Genomic DNA, 26968 nt, shown 5'->3' with positions numbered 1-26968 from the left:
TTGGCCATGGGCTTAGCATAAATAGCCTTTACAATGTTCAAGTATGTTCCTACTATCCCTATTTTTTCTAGTGTTTTCAGCATGAAGGGGTATTGTATTTTGTCAAACGCTTTTTCTGCGTCAATTGAAATAACCATATGATTCTTATACTTAAGTCTATTGACATGATGGATTATGTTTATTGATTTACGAATGTTGAACCATCCTTGCATTCCAGGAATGAACCCCACTTGATCGTGTTGCACAATTTTCTTAATATGTTTTTGGATACGTTTTGCCAATATTTTGTTAAGGATCTTTGCATCTATATTCATCAAAGATATTGCTCTAAAATTTTCTTTTCTTGATGTGTCTTTTCCTGGTTTGGTTATGAGGGTGATATTAGCTTCATAGAATGAGTTCAGTAGGGTACCCTCCTTTTCTATTTCCTGGAATACTTTGAGAAGTATTGGAATGAGTTCTTCTTTGAAGGTCTTGTAGAACTCGGCTGAGAATCCGTCTGGTCCTGGACTTTTCTTGGATGGTAGATTTTTAATGGCTTTTTCTATTTCATTGCTTGATATTGATCTGTTTAAATCATGTATGTCCCCCTGGTTCAGTTTGGGAGGAGCATATGTCAATTTGTCAATGTCTTTGGTAGTGTCTATTTTGTTGGAATACAGATTTTCAAAGTAGCTTCTCATTATGTTCTGTATCTCAGTGGTGTCTGTCGTGATATTTCCTTTTGCATCATGTATTTTAGTAATTTGAGTCTTCTCTCTCTGTTAGTGTGGCTAAGGGTTTGTCTATTTTGTTTACTTTCTCAAAGAACCAACTTTTTGTTTTGTCTATTTTTTGAATAGTTTCTTTTGTTTCAATTTCATTGATTTCAGCTCTGATTTTAATTATTTCCTGTCTTCTACTACTTTTGCTGTTATTCTGTTCTTCTTTTTCTAGGGCTTTGAGCTGTAATGTTAGGTCATTTAGTTGTTGACTTTTCATTCTTTTCTGGAATGCGCTCCATGCAATGAATTTTCCTCTTAGTACCGCTTTCATAGTGTCCCAGAGATTTTGATATGTTGTATCATCATTCTCATTGACCTCTAAGAATTTTTTAATCTCCTCCCTGATGTTTTTTGTTATCCATGTTTCATTCAATAGCATATTATTTAGTCTCCAAGTGTTGGAGTAATTTCCCTTTTTTATTTTGTCATTGATTTCTACTCTCAGTCCATTATGATCTGATAGAACACAAGGCAGTATCTGAGGATCACAGGTTTAAGGCAAGCTTCAGCAACTTAGTAAGACTCTGTCTCAAAATGAAAAATAAAAAGGGCTGGGGATGTGGTTTAGTGGTACAGTGCCACTGGGTTCTGTCTCCAATACTACAAAAAAAAATCCAAAACTTTAAGAAAAGAAGCTAGCAGAAAAGTGTGCCACTAAAACAAGAGGACAGGCCAGGTAAGAAAAAAAAATGTGGGATTTAAGAAACATAAATCCCAATACAGGATAGAGGCAAAGAAAAGTCTAGGAAGACAGTAAAGGTAAGTTTCCAGATGCCAGTTGTATATCAGATGTCCAAGGAAAACATTTCAGATTAGAACAGCATAACTATAAATTCAGAAATGTTAAGGGCTATAATCTCCAAGATCCCCACTGTCATTGTTCTATCCTTTTTAACCTGAGGCCAGAATGCCCAGGTAAGCCTGACTCAGATGGGCTATATGTAGCCAGTCTTGACTATGTGCTGCTGCAGCTCATGCAGGCCCCTCCTACCAGCACTGGTAGCTGCTGCACTGGAGTAGGTGTAGACTTCACTTTCCAGCAATTAGTGACATGCTCTGATATACTGAGGGTGGGGGCTGGTCACAGAAAAATTAGAAATGGAAATATCAGAGTGGCCCACTTACTGTACAACCGTATGGTTAACAAACAACTAATTTCTGGTCTGCACAACAGCCTTTGCCAGTGCTCTGACTATGCTGAGCCATGGGTTTATTTCTTTGAACTCACTCTTAACCTTATACTCCAATTTCCCCAGAAACAGCTCTTGTTTGCTGGGAGGGAAGTTGAAACTAGATGATGATCCAGAGACTCTCTTCAGCTTATCCTCCCCTGGAGTTTTTCATCTAATTATACCAACACTATTTGCTGCTTAGGATTACAAAATAAAACAATATGTTACTTAGGTAAAGTATAATGAAAAGCAAAAGAGTGAGTAATAGAAAAGTCAAGATACATATTGCCTGTGGAGCTAAGAGAAGGAATGTAGCTGGGAGCAACACACTGGTGGTTTCAAAGGCAATGATAATGTTCTATTTCTTAACAAATGTAGTGTTGTATTGTTCTTTACAGTGTGCATACAAAGTCCATACACTATGCTACTGAGATACATTTTACAATAAGAAAACAATTTAAATAAAGAAAACAGGAGAAAATGAAAGGCTGGCCTAGGTGACACATTCCTGTAGTATCAGTGACTTGGGAGACTAAGGCAGGAGGATCACAACTTTGAGACCAGCCTGGGTGATTAATGAGACCCCGTCTCAAAATAAAAAGTAAAAATGGCTGGTGATGTATTTCAGTGGTTAAAGTGCCCCTGGATTCAGTGCCCTGTTCTGAAAATATACAAGCAAACAAAACAAACAAAAACCAGGAGAAAGTGAGAGAAAAGAAAGCAATGAAAACAAAAATGTAATCAAACCTGATACCATATGTGGCAGGAGAAAACAGTGGTAAAACTTACTTACCATTTCATATGCTACTTCCTCAGGTGTATCTGTTTCTAAATTGAAACTGAATTCAATAGCTTCATTGTCTTTGTGTTTGCCTTTTAATTTTTTAGGGTCTTCAACCCAGAGTCTTAAAGCCAGGAATGAATTTGAGCAATCATCTTCCTCGGCTAGCTCTACCCTCAGTCCTGTATCCTCAGCAAAAAATGCGTGGTTTAGTAGGTTCCTGATAGACAACCTAATAAGCAAAATATATATCTTATTATCAATTCTTCCAATCATGTCAAAATTATTTATATCAAAACAATGTTATTTAAATTTTCTAGTAATAAAACCAAATCTTATTTGTTATAAAACTAAATCTTATAAAGAATACAAAGAAATCCCAAATAACATGCATACATGGTAACTTTAAAGAGTAATTATACCAGGCATAGTGGTGCACACCTGTAATATGACTGACTTGGAAGGCTCAGGCAGGGGGATCCTAAATTTGAGGCCAGCCTCGGCAAAAAATGAAAAAATGGGCTGTGGATATAGCTCAGTAATAGAGCACCCCTCTATTCAATCCCCAGTAACACAGAAAATAAATAAATAAGATTAATTACTACCAGTAAAACATCTAGACAACAAACTTTGCTTTTTTTTTCCCCCCCGTAGTGGGGATTGAACCCAGGTCCTAGCACTACAACCCCAGCCCATTTCATTTTATTTTGAGGTAGGGTTTTACTAAATTGCCCAGGCTGGCCTCAAACTTGCAATCCTCCTGCCTCAGTTTCCCAAGTCGTCGGGATTACAGGAATGTGCCACCACGCCTGCTATATAATGAACTTCAACATACATAAATATATGCCTAGAAAGAATTAGAGGGCTGGGGAGATAGCTCAGTTGATAGTGTGCTCGCCTCGCAAGCACAAGGTCCTGGGTTCAATCTCCAGCACCACAAAAAAAAAAAAAAAAAAAAAGAAAAGAAAAGAAAGAATTAGAGAAGTACATGTTGGGTGGATTAATTTTCCCTAAGCCATCAGCTTAAGTTACTAAGACTCCAACAATAGATTCTCAGCAAATGAAACTAAAAACTCCCCCAGATATATACATTCTAAAGTAAATTAGAAATTCAAACTCCTTCACAAATGTTTATGTCATTGACTTCATTAGCAATGGTGTGCTTCACTCTTTAGAAGAATGTTGTGGGTGAAGCTAATGTGGTTCAACAAAGTCCAGTGGTTTTCCTTAAGCATTTAACTCTGGTTTGAGGCCACAGTATACATATAATGGAATCAACCCTAGCTTAATATCAAGGATTAACCATCTCTGAGAAGGAAAAAAAAGGACAAGACTTCAAAAGATTCTTTTACAAAGGAGGGCAATTATTTCCCTTCAACTAATGTTTAAAAGATATATAAGGTTTAATCAATATGTATTAGAGGCCAGGAGAAGCTGAAACTAATATATTCCATAATGTCTATGTAAAGAGCCCCTCGTGTACTACTTAAAACAGAAAAGAATCATGTGGACAACCTGGTGTCCTGTAAATAGAGGCTTTTCAACCCTCTACATTTATTATCATTATTATTATTATTTTGGTGCAGAGGATTGAACCCAGGGGTGCTCTACTACTGAGCTATATCCCCAGGCCTTTCCAAGTCCTTTTTATTTTCAATTTTGAGATAGGGTCTCACTAAGTTGCTTAGGGCTTCACTAAGTTACTGAGGCTGGCCACAAACTTAACAGTCCTTCTGCCTCACCATCCTGAGTCACTGGGTTTAGATAGGTGCACCACCACACCCAGCTACCCTCTACATTTTTTTAGTGATAAGAGACAATTAAGACAATGTTATTTTAAAAACAAGCTTGTTCGAACTAATTTGGCTTTAACACTAGTGAAATATGTGTAAGGAAGCACAACCAAGTTTAACCCACTGCCTCTTGATGAAAGTTTTTACTATTTTTACTGAGAAATAATTACAGTAATAGCAGCAGGATAGGGCTGGGGATATAGCTTGGTAGAGTGTTTGCCTAGCATGAAAAGTCCCTGGGTTCAATACCCAACATCATAAAAAATGTCTTAAAAGCATATCTAAATTCCAATAACTCAATAATTTTTAAAAATCCAATTAAAAATGGGCAAAGGAACCAGACACAGTGGCACATGACTATAACCACAATGACTCCAGAGGCTGAAGCAAGAGTATGCCTCAGCAACATAGAGAGCAACTTGGTGAGACCCTACCTCAAAAAAAAATTTTTTTAAAAAGCTGGGAAGTAGCTAAGTAGTAAAGTGCCCCAGGGTTCAACACATAGTACCACAATAATTTTTAAAAAATAAAATAAAAGTGGGCAAAGGATTTAAACAGATAGTTCTCTGAAGATGTATAAATCACCAATAAGCTCATGAAAATGTGTTCTACCTCATTAGTCATTAGGAAAACACAAATTAAAACCACAATTATGTATTACTTCACACCCATCAGAATGACTATTACCAAAAACCAGAACATAACCAGTGTTGGAAAGGATGTTGAGAAATTAAGAGCTATAATGTACTCATGGTAGAAATATAAAATATTGCAGCTGAAGTGGAAAAAATGTTTGATGGTTATTCAAAAAGTTAAACATAGTATTATCCAGCAATGACACTCCTAGGGTATATACCCAAAAGACTTGAAAGAAGGAATTCAAATAGATAATCCATAAACCAACATTCTTGTAGCATTATTCACAGCAGTCAAAAGGTGAAAATGTTCTAAGTAAATGTCTATCAGCAGATGAATATATCAACAAAATATGGTATATACATTACAGTGGAATATTATTCAGCCTTAAAAATAAAGGAAATTGCAGGGAGGAAGGGAGGAAATGCTGGGGAGTGATATTGACCAAATTATGTTTCTAGATTGTGTGCATGTATGAATATGTAACAACTAACCCAATCAATATGTACAACTATAATGCACCAATATAAAATATGGGGCAAAAAGGGAAGAAACTGATGCTACATGCTACAAGGGATCAACCTTGAAAACACAATGTAAATGAAATGAGCCAGAAACGAAAGAATAACATTGTTTGATCCCATTTATATGAGGTGCCTGAAATAGGTAAACTCATAGAGACAAAAATGTAAGAGTGAGATTTCCAGGGACTGGAAGGAAAAAGAAAGGGAGAATTATTGTTTAATGGGTACTGAGTTCCAATTTGGGATGATGAAAAGGTTCTGGAGATAGTGTTGATAGTTGTACAACAATATAAATATACCTAATGCTATTGAATTTTACACTTAAACATGGCTAAAATGGTGAATCTTAAGTTATGTATATTTTACTACAATTGAAAGTAAAACTAGCCAAGCATGGTGTCACATGACTGTAATCCAAGTGGCTCAGAAGGCTGAGATGGGAGGATCACAAGTTCAAGGCCAGCCTCAGCAACTTAGGAAGACCCTAAGCAACTTAGCAAGATCCTGTTTCAAAATAAAAAATAAAATTGCTGGGGATGTAGCTCAGTGGTTAAACACTTCTGGGTTAAATCCATAGTACCAAGAAATGTTTGTAAAATTAAAAATATTAAAAATAAATGAAACTAGATGCAGCCTGTTTGTATGAACACTAAGAATGTCCAGGGTTTTCTTTTATTTGCAGTACTGAGTATCAAAGCCAGTGGCACTCTACCACTAAGCAACAACTCAAACCCTTTTTATTTCAAGACAGGGTCTTGCTAAGTTGCCCTAGTTGGCCTTGAACTTGCAATCCTCCTGCTTCTACCTCACAAGTACCTAGTATTACAGGCATGAACCACCAAGCCTGTTGAGTCCATTTTAAATTTTTTTCTGTGACAGGGTCTCATTATGTTGCTCAAGATAGTCTTGAACTTGTGAGTTCAAGCTATTCTCTGTCTCACTATACCTGGCTTTTATTAAGAGTTCTATAATAAAATTATAATTAAACACACCTTACATTAGTGGTTTTATATATTCTCAGATATACATCACTAAATCAAGACAGAAAACTAATAAAAATGTGGAGGGGTCAATGAAATGCTGATGCAAATCATTTGTTTAAAGGATATATCCTTGATGAGGTGGTAAAAATTAAAAGATATACCCACTATTTTAAGTCAGTAATTTTCTAAGGCTCAAATTAAAGGGAAGTAAAAGATAAGACTAAAATGACTTGTTCATAAGAAACACACACATTGGGATACAAATAAATCTAGAATATTATTTCTGAAACAAAAGCATCTATATCAACTTTACCATTACTGTGACACAGGATCAAATAAAATATTCTGTCTATCCTCAACTGGTAGAAGCAAGGTAATCTGTGTGGGCCTACTTCCTAGATTGATGCTTAAGTTGCTGTTTAAAGATGATGAAAGCTTGTCAGAATATGCACACACACACAAACCAAATGTCAGCTCAAGGAAAATTCAGCACATGATATCAAAGTCTAAAATGTCAACATGCATTGATACACTTCACTCTATACCATATGGTTTGGCTTCCACTCAAAAGTCATAACCAGCATGAGGAAAAGGTCAAAAAATGACCCAGTGTATGATAAGAGAAAAATACTTCCATCAGTTATGTCATTTCACTAGACTTGCACCCACCTTTCAGATTTGTTTTGACGAATACATCCTTCAATGATTTCTTTCACTTCAGGATCAGTGACTTTATTAAAGCTGGCAGGTTTAATGCCCTGGAAGAACAAACATGGTTTTGTATCACAAATTACACAATTGAAAATCCAATCAACATGATAGTTTTAACATTTTTTTTTATCACAAATCACATCCCATTTTTAAATGAGAAAAAAACATATAAATATTTATATAGAAAAATGTAAAAACTTCTTTGACTAAAATTTTGCTATAACCCTAAAAATAACCATGAAATTATAAATCTAAATCTCCAATGATAAAGACAAACTTGCATATTATGTTTTATATTTATATGGTAGTATACAAAAACTAAAAATGTTCTCAAAGTAGCCAGATGCATGCCTGTAATCCCAGCAACTGAGGTGAATTAGGCAGGAGAATCTCAAATTTGAGGCCAACCTGGGCAACTCAGACTCTATTTCAAAATAAAAAGTAAAAATAGCTCAGTTAAGAAAGGTGTATGTAGAATACCCCCAGGTTCAATTCCTAGCACTGAAAAAAAAAGGGGGTCAAAGTAATTAATGATATGTAGAATCCTCATAATTTAATATCAAGTAGGGAAAAAAGGATCCAAACATGTACATACAGTATAACACCAATTAGAAAACTTATAATAACTATTTTTGAAATCAGAGAAATATTATTTTTAAAATTTATGAAAATTTAAAATAAAGTTTTTTATTTCAAATACTCCAATGAGAGAGAGAAAAGAAAGAAAAAAAAGAAAGAGAAGAAAAGAGAAGAAAGAAAAAAGAAAAGAAAGAGAAAAGAGAGAGAAAAGAAAGAAAAAAGAGAAAAGAGAAAAGAGAAAAGAGAGAAAGAGAGAAAGAAAGAAAGAAAGAAAGAAAGAGAAAGAAAGAACCTACTTTTAAGCCTGTCACACTACCCTACATGACACAGAATCAGAAAACCCAGTATCATGTACCAATAAATCTGGTGAGATAAGGAGTTAATTTGAACCTAAATTCAACAAATTTTATAAATGGAAATATGAGTTGTGATATGGCATTTCTGTGAGTTTAATGCAAAATAATAGTTATTACAAATGAACTTGTGTTATTCTATTTATAGAAAAAGTCCACTTTGACCTTTTCATTAGCCTATTATCCATTTCCTAGCCCCGGGTAATTATTGCCTTTCTCTGTTTCTAAGTGAAAACAGTTAGGGAACTATAATTTACAAATCAAGTACAAAATCCTTTCCTACTTAGAGTTTTCCAAAATGTGAGCCAAAACTAAAATGATATTCTCTTTTTCTGTGCTCTTAAAGAGATTTTTCAAACATACTAAAAAGATTAGTATATTGAAGCCCCACATAACTATCACCTTAAAAAATAATCATTATATTTTATAAATCTTATTTCAGCTATCTACCTGCATATCTTTCATATATTGGAGTACATTAAAGCAAATCTAAGGCATCACATAATTTGATCCACAAATTTTTCATTTTATATCTCTAATAGATTAGAATCATTTTTAAAAATATCATTATCTCAACTCAAATCATTTCTTAATGTTATCTAAAACCCAATGCATTTTTAAATTTTCAAAATTGTATAAGTGAAGTTTTCTTTAAAAGTTGGTTTGTTCAAATCAAGATCCAAAGTCTATACATTACATGTAGGGTGTGCTGGAGCTCTCATATAAACTCATAAGAATTACTACATTTTCAGGAATTTTGTAAGCAATTTAAACACAGCCATTTTAAAAAATTGAGTTAAATAAATTTACAAATAAATAAATTCTATTAAAAGCCAAGGTAATAAATATTGAAAACATCACTCTGTATTTTTCTACATTTTGTCATTACTTATGCATTTGAGATCGTTAATAGATATTGTATATGTGTGGTGGAAATATCATATAATGAGTATCAGTATGTATCTCTTCCCACGTCTGCATTCAGTGAGGCCACACCAATAATTTAAAATCGGCCAAGGTGGAAGTATTCAGAACACAAAAATCAGCAAATACTAGAAATCAGTTCTTTTCTTTTTTTTCATGGAATTGACTGCTAAACCTTTACCAGCTCAATACTTCTCTTAAGTCTCTTAAGTGCCCATCAAATGGATGGAGAAAAAAAAATGCAGTATATGTATAAAAATGCAGTATATACACAATAGAATACTATTAATCCTTAAAAAAGAAATTCTGTCATTTGTGACATGGATTAACCCAAAGGACATTATGCTAAATGAAATAAGACAGGCAAAGAAAGACAAATATCACATGATTTCACTTACATGTGGAACTTAAAAGAATCAAACTTGTGGAAATAGAGAATAGAATCATAGTTATCAATGGCTGGGGAGCTGGGGAGCTGATAGTAAAAGGGTACAATTTGCAATTAGACCAGAGGAATAAGTTTGAGATCTTTGTACAGCAGAGTAACCAGTCAAAAATAATAGTGTACATTTCAAAATAATCAACAAAGTAAATTTCAAATGTCTCATCACCAAAAAAAAATCTCATCAGCAAAAAAGGTGATGGATATGTTAACTAGCTTGATTTGATCATTACATATCATATGCATATACCAAAATATCACATTGTATCCCATAAATGTATACAATTATGATTTTTATATTTAAATTACTATTAATCTTAAGGGGTTAAAAAACAGTATCTATTAGCTACTTCATGCACTAACAATTTCTTCCATGGCCCATCTTGAGCCACTCAACTGTATATGAAATAGTCCTCCTAAAATAAAACAATCATAATAAAAAAAAAAGAAAAAAAAAAGAAATAGTCCTCCTTTGAACAATCATAAAACTCCTGTTTTTACTGCCTTATGTCCCTTACTTTATTCTCCTCCTCTTATTTTATAGTTGCTTATGAATTTGTATTATTCCCCTACTAGAAATATAAGCTATTTGAGGGTAGAAAACACTTCTTCCTCATCTTTGCATTCCTTGCAATCTCTACCACAAAAAATTACATATACCTAGGACTCAAATACTGTATCTCTTGAATTATATTTTAACTGTCTTTCATAATCAGGCTTATAGAACTATAAGTAACTTCAAATCCTTCTAGTCAATATTATTCAGATCTGAAGAATAAGATTCATCTAATAAATATCTAAAAATTCATTACAAATGAATGAATACTGATGATATACCTGTACATTTTCCCAAAGACACTAATTTGGAGCATTTTAGATGACCTCAATAGGGTGCAGGTATATATTATGAATTTAAAGTTTGTCTTAGTATGTTTTATTCAGCTTTTTCACTGCTGTGGCTAAAGGACCGAAACAGCACAATTGTAGAGGAGGAAAAGTTTATTTAAGGGCTCACAGTTTCAGAGGTCTTAGTCCATAGAAGGCTGGCTCCATTCCTCAGGGCTTGAGGTAAGGTAGAACATCATGGCAGAAGAGTGAGGCAGAGGGAAGTGGCTCACATAACGATCAGAAAGCTAGGGATCACACCCAGGACCTATGCATGTTAGGCAAATGCTCGACTACTGAGCAACAGCCCTAGTCCCAAAATTAGGTTTGACTAAGTTGATTTTACCAACACTAACATGCAATGTAGGAATTTATAAAGTAAAACTAATAAAGTTATACCTACACTGGTAACTTTACGGTATATTTGAGCTGCATTCTGGCACTCAGAATAAGGGTATTCGGAAGTAGCCATTTCCAACATACACATTCCAAAAGCATAGACATCTACGGATTCATCATAGTGCTCTTCATACATTTCTGGAGCCATAAACTCAGGAGTTCCTACAAAATAACACCATAGCCATATTTTAATTAAAGAGAAAAATGTATCCACCAAGGCACCCATTTCCCTAAAGATTATCCTTCTTAATTTCTGCTCTCAAAAAGCAAATCTAAAAGTATAAAATTTGTATTATCTAAACAAAGCACCTAAAGAATTTCCTTAACTTTCCATATTGATAAATTAAAAATTTATAATGCTCAACATTAGGTTATGGTTAATAAAATTTGTTTTTATTTCTATTCTTTTCAGTTCAAAATTTTCTGAATTCACTTTCATAAGTCCTCAGTCTTTCAATAATCCTAAATACATTCTACAAAAGAAATACACTAAGATGTCTCTGAAATAAGTCAATATATAATAGCTATTTCCAAGCAAATTCACAGTGTAGGCCAGGGTTAGTACATTTTTCTGTTAAGGACCAGATAGTAAATACATTGGACTTTGCAGTCTACATGGTTTCTGTCACACAACTACTCAACTCTGCAGTGCAAAAGCACCCACAGATAAACCATATATTAGCGGCTATGGCTATGTTTCAATAAAATTTGATTTATAAAAACAGGTAGTGGGCCAAATTTGGTCCATGGTCCATAGTTAACTCATTCCTGGACTAGAACTATACAATTGATGAAGCTCTCTATCCCTAGCAGTAGATTGTAAAAATGTTACTCACCAATGACACTCTTAGCAAATGATGTACGCATTAAGGTGGCCAGTCCCAGATCACCAATCTTCACAGATCCAGTGGGTCCCGTGATAAAAATGTTGTCACACTTCAGATCCCGGTGAATAATAGGAGGAGTTCTAGTGTGCAAGAACTGCAACCCTTTTAAAATTTGTCGGCACCAGCTTCTTAAGACCTTTGGTTTCATGACTTTAAATCGTTTTAAGTACCTATATAAAGAAATATACTCAGCTTACTGTAAAAGCACCATTAGGGGACATTATGTAAAAGGTGATCATTTGTGCACGTGATTGCCATCCCTGTGTTTTCTATTGTTCATTATGATAAAAAATTTTAATCTAAGAACTCATTCTTATGTAAGAAATCTGACCTTCAAGTGATTGCAATGCTTAACCTCTCCCTGCCACCTCAATAAAATGATCTGACCTAGGGCTGGGGAGATAGCTCAGTTGGTAGAGTGCTTGTCTTGCAAGCACAAGGCCCTGGGTTCAATCCCCAGCACCGCAAAAATAAAAATGGTCTGACCTCTCACAAAAAATGATATCCTACCAAGTGTAGCATTTTTACTTCAAAATAAGAAGAATTCCAGAATGTCCTTTTTGGAATGGAAATACCATTTTAAAAAGAAAATCCATCTGTACTTCCTAATAAATATTAAATACGGACTCCCCACACAGTTGGATTACATAAAATTTTAGTACAAAAAATGTTAAGAAAAAAACTAAAAGTAAACACTATGTTTAATTATGTATAACTAATTATACTATAAAATTTAAAAATTATTATTAGAAACAAAAGACAGTACATAAAACTACTAACTACATTTGTGAACCTTGCTAAACCCTCATTTACAAAATTAAATTATATTTTCTCTATAATAATCCAAAACTAAACTTCTATGATATCCCACAAATATTAATTTCTTAGCAATGTTACTTTCTAACATACTTCATTAATATCCTGACTTTTTAACTTACCTGGAAACACATTCAAGAAAAATTTTAATCAATAGTATATAAACAACTGTTAGGACTTCTGAAAATTATTTTCAAATAAAACTCCATTGTCACGATCAGTGTCAACTTACGTCTTTAAAGTTCCTGATGTCATTAATTCAGTCACTAATACAATGCATTTCTTTCCTTTTAATATAGATTCCCAGGAATCATAAAATCGAACTATATTGGGGTGCTGGAGACCTTTCAACATCTCTGCTTCTTCCTTAAACCTCTGTTGCTCAGCTTTGGTTAACTTCCGATCCTGAAATGGAAGAACAAATTCCAAATTAAAGTCACAGATGTTTTTTGGGGGGATGGTACCTGGGTTTGAACTGAGGAGCCCTTAACCACTGAGCTACATCCCCAGCCCTTTTTTAATTTTGTTTTGAGACAGGGTCTTGTCAAGTTGCTCAGGGCCTTGCCAAGGTTCTGAGGCTGGCTTTGAACTTGCAATCCTCCTGCCTCAGTCTTCCAAGCTGCTAGGATAACAGTTGTAGACCACTGTACACAGCAAGCCACAGACATTTTCATGCATATTTCCAAACCACTCAAACTGAGTGCTTAATTGTATGTACCTATGTATGTATGTATGTATTTTCACCTGTCAGTTCTTTCTGAATAATTACTTTGACACCTTCCACAGGCAATGCAGCAGTTATTACATTTTGTTAACTAAGTTATAAATCCACCTACAAAATATATCAATACCTTAAAGACTGGGGATGTAGTTTAGAGATAAAATACTTAACTAGCATATATAAGACCCTGGGCTTGTTTCCTAGCAAGACACACACACACACACACACACACACACACACACACACACACACACACACACGTGTGCGTGCACCCACAACAGTATCCTGAAAAGCAGTATCTGAAAATGAAAGCAAAAATGTAATAAAAAAGGAACACAGGAACTTACCCCTTTAAGAAATCCCTGAGTTTTCATATCTAAAAGCTCTGTAACGTCAAAGTGAGAATAATCAAAATGTAAGACACCTAAACATTTACTCTGGTTTAATTTCTGAGTTAAGAAAAGTATTGTTTAACAAAAGGATTTTTACCCTTTTTAACAAAAGGTTTCCAAAGAGAGTAACAGGTTACCAACCAATGAAAAATCTTCAAATAAGCACTGGACCTTTAATCTCTTCCATTAAATGCTGTAAATCAAAGGAAAAATCTTTACAGAATTCTGAGGAAGAGCTGTGATCCTAAATTTCTGAACTCAGACAAGTATCAATCAAGTTTAAAAGGGGAAATATACCTACATTTCTAGACAGCAGGAACAGAGCAATAAAACATCCCTTATACCATTTCTGAAAATGTTATTAAAACTTGCTTCAATAAAAGCATGGCCAGGCGCAGAGCAGTGACACATGCCTGTAATGCTAGCAACTTTGGAGGCTGAGGTAGGAGGATTCCAAGTTTGAATCCACTCTCAGTAACTCAGTGAGACCCTGACACAAAATAAAAAATAAAAGGGGTAGAGATTTAGCTCAGTGGTAGAGCACCCATGCATTTAATCCCCCAGTACCAGGAGAAGGGAAAAAACTGTGGCCAGTCAAGTGTGGTGGTTCATATCTGTAAACACAGATATTCTGGAGGTTGAGGCAGGAGGATCACCTGAGTCCAGGAATTTGAGACCAGCCTGGTCAACAGGGAAAAACCTCATCTCAGGGGAAAAGCAGGGAAGCTGTAGCATACAATAAAGACAGAAATTTCCAAAATTTAGAGGTTAGAGTTAAGCCTAACTAAGTGACGAAAGTAATTGGTAAAACTGAATAAGTTTTCTCAGCATTATTTAAAATTGAAGACAGACAATGCAAAAGGAAAAACCTGGAATTAAAAAGCTAATTATTAGAGAAGAAATAATTTTTAAAAAATTTGTCCTTTGCAAAGGGGAGCAGTAGAGAAGGAAGTGATATAACAATTTTAAAATTGAAATAAGAGAAATAAGTTCAAGTATATCTATTAAACATTTAAGTACAATGTATAATTTCCACTTCAAGATGGTAGGCAACATATTAAATTCTTTTCCTTCCCTTCCCAAAACCCACAAAATGACAAATGAAATATATAAATATATAAATAAATCCAGAGCAGTGTTGGAAATGTGGGAAGGGTTCAAACAAAAAACTTAAGATAATACATTCCTTGATATAAATATACTTTAATGAAATTCAAGACAGTCTAGGAAATGGCAACTTTGTAAAGGTAAATTGAAAAACTTCCATTAAAGATGGTTTTTAATTAAGAAATTTTAGAAATTCTTAGAATCAACTGAAGATGGGAAGACAACATATCAGAAGCTCTAGAAAATCAGCAAAAACAGTTCTAAGAAGGAACTTTACAGCTGAGTGCCTACATTTAAAACTCAGAGCCATGTGTGGTGGTACACACTTGTAATGCCTGCAACTCAAAAGACTGAGGCAAGATTCCAAGTTCCAGGCCAGTCTTGGCAATTTAGCAAGACCCTGTCTCAAAATTAAAAAATAAAAAGGGCTAGGGGTGTAGAGTGTCCCTAGGTTCAATTCCCAAGACAGGAAATAAATAAAACAAACAACCTAATGCTGCATCTTAAGGTCCTGGAAAGGAGGAACAAATGAATCCTAAAAGTAGAAGAAAAGAAATAATAAAGATTAGAACTGAAATTAACAGAATAGAAACTAAAAGAACAACACAAAGGATCAATGAAACAAAGAATTGGTTCTCTGAAAACACAAGATTGATAAACCCTAGCGAAACTAACACAAATAAAAGCAGAGAAGTCCAAAATCAATAAACTAGAGACAAAATAAGAATATCACACAGACATAACTAAATTCCAGGATTATTAGAGACTATTTTGAATATTTACATTCCAATAAGTTGGAAAATTTAGGAAAAATTGACAAATTTTTAGACGCATACACTCTACCATACAATCTATCAAAATTGAAACAAGAGGATATAGAAAACCTAAACAGATCAATAACTATGAAAATTGAAAGGGTGATAAAGTTTTCAAATGTAGAAAAAACACAAAACCAGACAGATTTACATCTGAATTTTACCATTTCTTTAAGGTAGAACAAATACCAACACTTGTCAAGTTATTTCATGAAACTGAAAGGGAGCAAATGCTTCCAAACCCCAAAGCCTATATCAACCTGATACCAAAACTAGAAAAGCACATTTCAAGAAAACTACAGGGCTGGGGTTGTGGCTAAGTGGTAGAGTACTCGCCTAGCATGTGTGAGGCACTGGGTTTGATTCTCAGTACTGCATATAAAAATAAATAAAAGCAAAGATCCAGCAACAACCAAAAAAAAAATAAAAAATGAAAATTACAGACCAATATCATTATACATAGACTCAAAATTATTAACAGAGAGCCTTTCTACGCAGAGCCAGCCACAAGTCCCCAAGCCAGCAGAGACTTCCGACTCGCAAGCAGCTTCTGGGACCAGGGCTGGGCAGCCAGAGACCTCTCCAGGCGGCCTTGCCCCCCTCCAGCTGCAGGCTTTTTCCACGGGGCGATCCAAGATGGTGGACTAGAGGGTGACTGCATCTCCAGTCTCTCCAGAACCCAAGATTCAAGAAGGGGAGGCATTGAGAGACTCGGACTAAAACAGAGCCACGGGGTGAGTCTCCCCCACCCAGTGAAGCTCAGATGGGTGGAAAGCCCAGATTCGGGCGGCTTATTAGAGTAGGACAGGGCAGATAGAGTCTCCCCCAGGCAGCCGGGAACACTCTGGCGGTGGGCTCCTCCCACAGGGCCAGATTCTCCAGCTTCTCGGAGCAGGCGCCCCAGTGAGAGCCTTTCTGCACAGAACCAGCGTGCGGCCAGCTCCGGCCCGCCTGCATGTTGCTTCAGAGACCAGCACAGGGCAGCCAGGGACTTCCCCAAGCAGCCCGGCTCCCTCCGGCAGGAAGCGCCTTTCTAGGCTAGCTTCTCGAAGCAGACCACCCAGTGAGAGCCTATCTACGCAGAGCCAGCCACAAGTCCCCAAGCCAGCGGAGACCTCCGACCCGCAAGCAGCCTCTGGGACCAGGGTAGGGCAGCCAGAGACCTCTCCAGGTCTCTCTCCCTGGAACCAGTACCAGGCTAGGGGCAGCGTTCTTCGGAAGCACTGCATTATTGAGTTAATCCAAGACATCAGGCTACTGAAGGCTGGTAGGTGATACACTGGAAATCTACAGGGACACTATAAGCCAATAGAGGAAACCTGCAATATCACAGAGTCCCACTGACATCTGACCAATATGAGAAAACAAGGGAAGAAAATGTCCCAAACAAACCTAGATACTATATCAATAAAACCCAATGACAGCACAGCAGAAGAAATGTCAGAAAGGGAGTTCAGAATGTACATAATTAAATCAATCAGGGAAGCAAATGAGGAGATGAAAGAGCAAATGCAGGCATTAAATGATCGCACCAATCAACAGTTAAAAGAGCAAATACAGGAAGCAAGGGATCATTTCAATAAAGAGTGATACTGAAAAAAAACCAAACAGAAATCCTTGAAATGAAGGAAACAATAAACCAAGTTAAAAACTCCATAGAAAGCATAATCAATAGGATAAAACCTCAGATATTGAAGACAAAATATTTAATCTTGAAAACAAGGTTGACCAAACAGGAAAGATGGTAAGAAATCATGAACAGAATCTACAAGAATTATGGGATATCATGAAGAGGCCAAATTTAAGAATTATTGGGATTCAGGAAGGCTTAGAGAAACAAACCAAAGGAATGAACAATCTATTCAATGAAAAAATATCAGAAAATTTCCCAAATCTGAAGAATGAAATGGAAAACCAAGTACAAGAGGCTTATAGGACTCCAAATATACAAAATTACAACAGACCCACACCAAGGCACATTATTATGAAAATACCTAACATACAAAATAAAGACAGAATTTTAAAGGCCGCGAGAGAAAAGAATCAGATTACATTCAGGGGGAAACCAATAAGAATATCAGCAGATTTTTCAGTCCAGACCCTAAAAGCTAGAAGGGCCTGGAACAACATTTACCAAGCCCTGAAAGAAAATGGATGCCAACCAAGAATCTTATACCCAGCAAAACTTACTTTCAGATTTGACGATGAGATAAGATCCTTCCATGATAAACAAAAGCTAAAGGAATTTACAAAAAGAAAGCCAGCATTACAGAACATTCTCAGCAAAATATTCCATGAGGAAGAGATGAAAAACAATGATGCAAATCAGCAATGGGAGGAACTAGCCTAAAGGAATAGCCAAATAAAGGAGAAACCAAATCATGTCAAAAAACAAAAATGAGTCAAATGACTGGGAATACAAATCATATCACAATAATAACCCTGAATGTTAATGGCCTGAACTCATCAATCAAAAGACATAGACTGGCAGATTGGATTAAAAAGAAAAATCCAACAATATGCTGCCTGCAAGAGACTCATCTCATAGAAAGAGATACCCATAGACTAAAGGTGAAAGGATGGGAAAAAACATACCATGTACACAGACACAGCAAAAAAGCCGGAGTATCCATCCTCATTTCAGATAATGTGGACTTCAAGCCAAAACTAGTCAGAAGGGATAAAGAAGGACATTACATACTGCTTAAGAAGGACATTACATACTGCTTAAGGGAAGCATAAATCAGCAAGACATAACAATCATAAACATCTATGCCCCGAACATTGGCTCATCCAGGTACATCAAACAAATCCTTCTCAATTCCAGAAATCAAATAGACAACAACACGATAATACTAGGTGATTTTAACACACCTCTTTCACCACTGGATAGATCGTCCAAACAAAAATTGAATAAAGAAACCATAGATCTCAATAACACAATCAACAATTTAGACTTAACCGACTTATATAGAATATACCATCCAACATAGAATGAATACACTTTCTTCTCAGCAGCACATGGATCCTTCTCTAAAACAGACCATGTTTTATGCCACAAAGCTACTGTTAGCAAATAAAAGAAGATAGAGATACTACCTTGTACTCTATCAGATCATAATGGATTGAAATTACAAATAAATGACAGAATAAAAAACAGAAACTTCTCCAATACCTGGAGATTAAATAATATGCTATTACATGATGAGTGGATAACAGAACACATCAGGAGGGAAATAAAAAAATTCTTAGAAGTAAACGAGAACAAAGACACATCATATCAAAATCTCTGGGACACTATGAAAGCAGTACTTAGAGGAAGATTTATTTCATGGAGCGCATTCAACAAAAGAAGTAAAAGTCAACAAATAAACGACTTAACACTACAGCTCAAAGCCCTAGAAAAAGAAGAGCAGACCAACACCAAAAGTAGTAGAAGACAGGAAATAGTTAAAATAAGAGACAAAATTGAAACAAAAGAAACAATCGGAAAAATTAACAAAATAAACAGTTGGTTCTTTGAAAAAATGAACAAAATTGATAAACCCTTAGACACACTAACAAAGAGAAAGAGGGAGAAAACTCAAATTACTAAAATTCGGGATGAACAAGGAAATATCACAACAGACACGAGTGAAATACAAAATATAATTAGAAGCTATTTTGAAAATCTATACTCCAACAAAACAGAAAACCTCGAAGACATCAACAAGTTTCTAGAGACATATGAATTATCTAAGCTGAACGAGGAGGACATACACAACTTAAATCAATTTCAAGCAATGAAACAGAAGAGGTCATCAAAAGCCTATCAACAAAGAAAAGTCTGGGACCAGATGGGTTCTCAGCCGAGTTCTATAGAACTTTAAAGAAGAGCTCATTCCAATACTTCTCAAAGTATTCCATAAAATAGAAGAGGAGGGAACCCTCCCAAACTCATTCTATGAACCCAATATCACACTGATACCTAAACCAGACAGAGACTCATCAAGGAAAGAAAATTTCAGACCAATATCCTTAATGAACATCGATACAAAAATTCTCAACAAGATTTTAGCAAATCGCATACAAATATATATTAAAAAGATAGTGCACCACAATCAAGTGGGTTCTATCCCAGGGATGCAAGGATGGTTCAACATCCAGAAATCAATAAATGTCATTCACCATATCAACAAACTAAAAGTTAAGAATCACATGATTATTTCAATAGATGCAGAAAAAGCATTCAATAAAATACAGCATCCCTTCATGCTCAAAACACTAGAGAAAATTGGGGTAGTGGGAACACTCCTTAAAATTGTAAAGGCCATCTACGCTACCCCCATGGCCAATATCATTCTAAATGGTGAAAAACGGAAAGCATTCCCCCTAAAAACTGGAACAAGGCAGGGATGCCCTCTTTCACCACTTCTATTCAATATCGTTCTTGAAACTCTAGCCAGAGCAATTAGACAAACCAAAGAAATTAAAGGGATACGAATAGGAAAAGAGGAACTCAAACTATCCCTGTTCGCTGATGACATGATTATATATTTAGAGGAACCTGGAAATTCCACCAGAAAACTCTTAGAACTCATAAGTGAATTCAGTAAAGTAGCAGGTTACAAGATCAATGCTCACAAATCCAATGCATTTTTATACATAAGTGATAAATCTTCAGAAAGAGAAATTAGGAAAACTACCCCATTCTCAATAGCATTGAAAAAAATAAAATACTTGGGAATCAATCTCACAAAGGAGGTGAAAGACCTCTACAATAAGAACTACAGAATACTAAAGAAAGAAATTAAAGAAAACCTTAGAAGATGGAAAGATCTCCCATGTTCTTGGATAGGCAGAATTAATATTGTCAAAATGGCCATACTACCTAAAGTGCTATACAGATTCAATGCAATTCCAATTAAAATCCCAATGATGTACCTTACAGAAATAGAGCAAGACATTATGAAATTCATCTGGAAGAATAAGAAACCCAGAATAGCTAAAGCAATCCTCAGTAGAAAGAGCGAAGAAGGGGGTATCGCAATACCAGATCTTCAACTCTATTACAAAGCAATAGTAACAAAAACGGCATGGTATTGGTACCAAAATAGACAATGGTACAGAATTGAGGACATGGACACAAACCCAAATAAATACAATTTTCTCATACTAGACAAAGGTACCAAAAATATGCAATGGAGAAAAGATAGCCTCTTCAACAAATGGTGCTGGGAAAACTGGAAAACCATGTGCAACAGAATGAAACTAAACCCCTATCTCTCACCCTGCACAAACTCAACTCAAAATGGATCAAGGACCTCAGAATCAGACCAGAGACCCTGCATCTTATACAAGAAAAAGTAGGTCCAAACCTTCAACTTGTTGGCTTAGGATCAGACTTCCTTAACAGGACTCCCATAGCACAGGAAATAAAAGCAAGAATCAACAACTGGGATAGATTTAAACTAAAAAGCTTTCTCTCAGCAAAGGAACTATCAGGAATGTGAAGAGAGAGCCTACAGAGTGAGAGAATATCTTTGCCACTCATACTTCAGATAGAGCGCTAATTTCCAGAATCTATAAAGAACTCAACTCTACACCAAGAATACAAATAATCCAATCAACAAATGGGCTAAGGAAATGAACAGACACTTCACAGAAGATCTACAAGCAATCAACAGATATATGAAAAAATGTTCCACATCTCTCATAATAAGAGAAATGCAAATCAAAACTACCCTAAGATTTCATCTCACCCCAATTAGAATGGCGATTATCAAGAACACAAGCAACAACAGGTGTTGGCGAGGATTTGGGGAAAAAGGTACACTCATACATTGCTGGTGGGGTTGCAAATTAGTGCAGCCACTCTGGAAAGCAATATGGAGATTCCTCAGAAAGCTTGGAATGGAACCACAATTTGTCCCAGCTATCCCACTCCTTGGCCTATACCCAAAGGACTTAAAATCAGCATACTACAGAGATACAGCCACATCAATGTTCATAGCTGCTCAATTCACCATAGCCAGATTGTGGAACCAACCTAGATGCTCTTCAATTGATGAATGGATAAAGAAACTGTGGCATATATATACAATGGAATATTACTCCGCCATGAAGAATGATAAAATTATGGCATTTGCAGGCAAATGGATGAAATTGAAGGATATCATGCTAAGTCAGATAAGCCAATCTCAAAAAACTAAAGGACGAATGATCTCGCTGATAAGCGGATGAGGACATATAATGGGGGGTAGGAGGGGTTAGCGTTAGGGTTAAGGTTAGGTTTAGGGTTAGGGATAAGGAGGGTGGTAAGAATGGAGGAGGGAAGGACTGTATAGAAGGAAAAGAGGGATGGGAGGGGTGGGGGGAAGGGAAAAAATAACAATGAATCAAACAACATTGCCCTATGTAAATTTATGATTTTTAATAAAAAATGGAAAAAAATTATTAACAAACTGAACACATGATTATCAGACACCATGATCAAGTTGGTTTCATCCCAGGGATGCAAGGCTGGTTCAATATATATGCAAGCTAATAAATGTAACACACCACAAAAATAGAACCAAGGACAATGCAGTATTCTTTCTTGATAAAAACCCTGGAAAAACCAGGAATAGAAGGAACGTAAATCAACATCATAAAGGATATACATGACAAACCCAAAGCCAATATCATATTGAAGTGGAAAAACTGACAGCATTTCCTCCAAACTCAGGAACAAGATAAGGATATCCACTCTTACCACTCCTGTTCCCTATAGTAGTTGAAATTTTAACCAGAGTGATAAGGCAGGAGAAAAGAGATTGAAATAGGAAAGAAGGAAATCAAATTATCCTTATTTGCAGATGATAAGTTCCTATACTTAGAAGAACCAAATGGTTCTACCAAAAGACTTTTAAAGCTATTTTTCAAAAATTCAGAAAAGAATCAGAATACAAAATCAACACACAAAAATCAATAGCTTTTTTACACACCAATAATGATCCACTGAAAAAGAAAGCAGGAAACAATTCCATTGACAACAGTTTCAAGAAAAGATACCCAGGAGCCAGGTGTGATGATGCACATCTGTAATCCTAGCAACCTGGGAGACTGAGGCAGGAGAATCACAAGTTGCATGCCGGCCTTGGCAACTTAGCAAGACCCTGTCTCAATAAAAAAAAAAAAGGGGGCTTGGGATGTAGCTTCAGTGGCAAAGTACTCCTGGGTTCAAACCTCAGAACCAAAAGAAAGAAACGTAGGAATAAACATAACCAAGGAGTTAAAAAACCACTATAATTACAATTACAGAACACTAAAGAAATAAATCAAAGAAGTCAGTAGAAGATGAACGATCTACAATGTTCATGGACAGGCAGAATTAGTACTGTTAAAATGACCATATGATCAAAGTTATTCAATACAATTCCCACCAAAATACCAATACTTTTTACAGAACTAGAGAAAACAATCCTAAAATTCATGCAGAAGAACAAAAGACCCAGAATAGCCAAAGCAATCCCGAGCAAAAAGAGCAATGCTGACCAGGTGTAGTGGCACATAACTGTAATCTTGCACCTTGGGAGGTTAAGGCAGTAAGATTACAAGTTCAAAGCCAGCCTCAGCAAACTTAGTGAGGTTTTAAGAACCTTAGTGAGACCCTGTCTCAAAATTAAAAATAAAAAGGGCTGAGGATGTGACTCAGTGGTTAAGCACCTCTGGGTTCAATCTACAGTACACATACACATACACACAAAAACACCACCACCACAAACTTAAAACAAATGTTAGGATCCTGATTAGAATCATAATGTGTATATTAACTTTTAAAAAACTGGCATCTAAAAGTCATCTAAATACTATGGTTTCTCTTCAGATCACATAACTTTTTTACCTTTTATTAAAAACCATCTAAATGAGTTGGGCATGGTAGTGTGTGCCAGCTATTTAGGAGGCTGAGGCAGAAGGATTGCTTGAGTCTAGGTATTAGAGGCCAGCCTGGATAACATAGTAAGACCCCGTCTCATAAAATAAAGTAAAAATAAACTATTGAAGAACATAGTATATATTTTCCCATTTCCTTAGAACATCAATAAGACTTCTTTTTTGGAGGGAGTGGGTTACTCTCTTGGCTTTTAACTATTTTAAAATTTCCATTTAGTAAAACTGGCTCTTTTGATACACAGTTCCATGAGTTTAAGCACATACAGTCATGTACACTGCCACAATCAAAATACAAACAGTTCTATCATCCTCAAAAAAACTCCCCTGTGGCCAGGTGTGGTGACACACACCTGTAATCCCAGTGGCTCAAGAGGCTGAGACAGGAGAATCAAGAGTTCAAATCAAGAGTTCAGGGCTGGGGAGATAGGTCAGTCGGTAGAGTGCTTGCCTTGTAAGCACAAGGCCCTGGGTTCGATCCCCAGCACCCCACCCCCCCAAAAAAAAAAAAAAAAAAAAAAGAGTTCAAAGTCAGCCTCAGCAAAAGGGAGGCACTAAGCAACTCAGTAAAATCCTGTCTCTAAATAAAATACAAAATAGGGCTGGGGATGTGGCTCAGTGCTCAAGTGCCCCTGAGTTCAATCCCTGGTACCAAAAGAAACAAACAAAAAAACTCCCCTGTGTTATACCTTTATACTTAAGCCCTCTCTTTACTCATACTCTGGAAACCCCTTATCTACTTGTTTTCCCCCTAACTTTACCTGTTCCAGAAAGTCTTATAAATGTAAAAAGACAGTATAACTAGTTTTTGATCTGACATCTTTCATTTTGCATAATTTTTAAAATTGATACATACTGTTCATTGCTTTTAATTGTTGAATTGTTGGAATCATCTCTGAAGGTGTCACAGTCTGTTTCTCCATTCCCCAAATGAAGGGCCTCTGGGTGGTTTCCAATTTGGGACAATTATAAATAAAATTGCTCTAAATAATCACATACAGGTTTTCATGTGAATATGGGTTTGCTTGGGTAAATACCTCAAGTGAGATTGATGGGTGACACGATAACTATGTATTTTTTGCTTTTTGCTTTTCTGTTTGTATATTTGGTTATTTATTTATTGTGCAATGCTGGGGAATGAATGCAAGAACTCACACATCCTAGGTAAGCACTCTAATATACATCCACAGCCATGGTAAGTACATTTAACTTTATAAGAAAGTAACAATGTGCCAAAGTTTTTATGCCATTTGTATTCTCACCAGCAATACATGAAGTCAATATATGAAAGTTCATCTGCATACACCATCCTCACCAGCAGTTGGTACAGGGATTTGGTGTTTAGCTATTCTAACAGGTGTATTGAAAGTATCTAACATGGATTCAATTTTCATTAATGATGATGATGTTGGGTCATATAAATATCATCTTTGATGAAATGTCTATTCATATCTTTAATTTATTTTTTAATTGCATTGACTTTGTTATTGAGTATTGAGTGTTCTTTATTCTACACACAAGGCTTTTTCATACAATTTCAAAATATTCTCTGCTATCTGTGGATTATCTTTTCATTCTCTCAACAGTGTCTTTCACAGAGTTAAAAATATTGATTTTAGGGCTGGGGAGACAGCTCAGTTGGTAGAGTGCTTGCCTTGCAAGCACAAGGCCCTGGGTTCAATCCCCAGCACCACAAAAAAAAAAAAAAAAAAAAAAAATATATATATATATATATTGATTTTGATGAAGTCAAATTGGTATTTTCTTTTCTTTCATGTATCATGGTTTTGTTAATATATTCAAGAACTTGCGACTAACCAAAGGTCACAAAGGTTTTCTCGAAGTTTTACAGTATTATGGTTTACTTTTAGGTCTATGGTTCATTTTGAGTAAATTTTGTATATGAGATTTAGATTAAGATTCATTTTTTGAATATGCATGTCCAATTGTCCTAGCACCTTTTACTGAAAAGACAATCCTTCCTACATTGAATTGCCATAACACATTTTTTCAAAATCACTAAATCTCATTTGTTAAGGTCTATTTCTAGATTCTTTCATGTTGTACTGACCTATGTGTCCATCTCTTAGCCAATACCATAAATGTCTTCATGACTATAGCTTTTTGTAGATGTCATTCATCAGGTTAAGGAGGTTTCCCTTTTTTGCAATTTTGCTGAGAGGTTCTGTCATAAATGGATACTGAATTTTTTCAAACGTTTCTTCTGCATCTATTGAAATGATCATGTGTTTTTGTTTCAGTCTATTAATGTATCAAATTGAATTGATTTTCAAATGTTGAGGAATACTTGAATTCCTAGGAAAAACCACACATAATCATCACGTTATCCTTTTTATATATTGCTGGATTCAATATGCTAATGCTACATTGAATATTTTTTCATATATATTTGTGAGGGATATTAGTCTCTAGTTTTCTTATAATGTAATATCTTTATCTGCTTCTGGTATCACATGGGTGCAACTCTGATTTGACTCTTGTTCTGCTGTCTTGAGGCAATTATTGCTCTGGAAAAGTCAGTATCTAAAGGAAGACTTAGGCTTCCACTTTACCACCCTGTATCAGAAAAGAAATTAGAGACTCACATTTTCCAGGAATATATTCTACAATCAGCAGGAAGAGATAAAGTTATCTCTTTCCCATATTTGTATGGTTCTATTTTCTTATCTTATTGATTTTGCTAAAACAGCAACGTTTTTTTAAAAGTGTGATAACAATCATTACTGCCTTACACTGGATTTTCATAAAAACAGCTTTATCATCTCATAGTTTATACTATTTATTGGGTTTTGGTTCTGTTCCACAAATAGTTTAAAATGAAGTAATTTCCTTATATTCCTACCTTACTTTTATTATTTAATTAGGAGTGGCTGCTGACTTTATGAAGTATTTTTTTCAGCACCTACTGATATGATCATATGGTTTGTTGATTGGTTTCCTGATATAGAACTGATTTTTTTGCAGTGCTAGGAATTGAACCCTGAGTCTCACACATGCTAAGCAATCACTCTACTACTGAGCTACATCACCAACCCCTCCTGGTTGTCTTCACAAGGTTCATTAATCATTTCCCAGATAGCCAAAAATAGTATAGCCTACTGATACTACAATTTTTATATTTCTAATTTTTAAATTAATTTCGGTTATCTTTGCTAATTCCCTCTTCCTTTTTAAAAATAGTTTTCATTTTTATTTGACCCCCTTCCTGTCTTTTGCTGTTATTTTTCTAGTATATTAAAGCACTAAATTTATTTCATTGTTCATTAATAACAAAGAGTTTAGGCTGTAATTTTTCTTCCAGGAGAAACTCTTACAATGGACCACAGTTTTTATCATAAGGTCTTCTCATTTT

At 35.4% G+C, this 26968-nt stretch overlaps 1 protein-coding gene across 8 annotated transcripts in view; it reads right to left on the bottom strand.

The window, feature by feature from the left end:
* The window catches only part of WNK3 (WNK lysine deficient protein kinase 3), a 177132-nt gene that overhangs the window by 106005 nt on the left and 44159 nt on the right, over positions 1-26968 (bottom strand). For all 8 annotated transcript variants that reach the window (XM_079123746.1, XM_079123749.1, XM_079123744.1 and 5 more), the window contains exons 3-7: positions 12882-13054; positions 11783-12003; positions 10951-11108; positions 7323-7411; positions 2730-2949 (exon numbers count right to left, since the gene is read on the bottom strand). In XM_079123746.1, the coding sequence (XP_078979872.1) occupies positions 2730-2949; positions 7323-7411; positions 10951-11108; positions 11783-12003; positions 12882-13054 (861 nt within the window). The remainder of the gene's footprint in view (positions 1-2729; positions 2950-7322; positions 7412-10950; positions 11109-11782; positions 12004-12881; positions 13055-26968) is intronic.

Source organism: Sciurus vulgaris, assembly GCF_902686455.1.
Source record: "Sciurus vulgaris genome assembly, chromosome: X".
Classification (NCBI taxonomy): Eukaryota; Metazoa; Chordata; class Mammalia; order Rodentia; family Sciuridae; genus Sciurus; species Sciurus vulgaris.
This window is presented reverse-complemented; position numbering and strand designations above follow the sequence as displayed.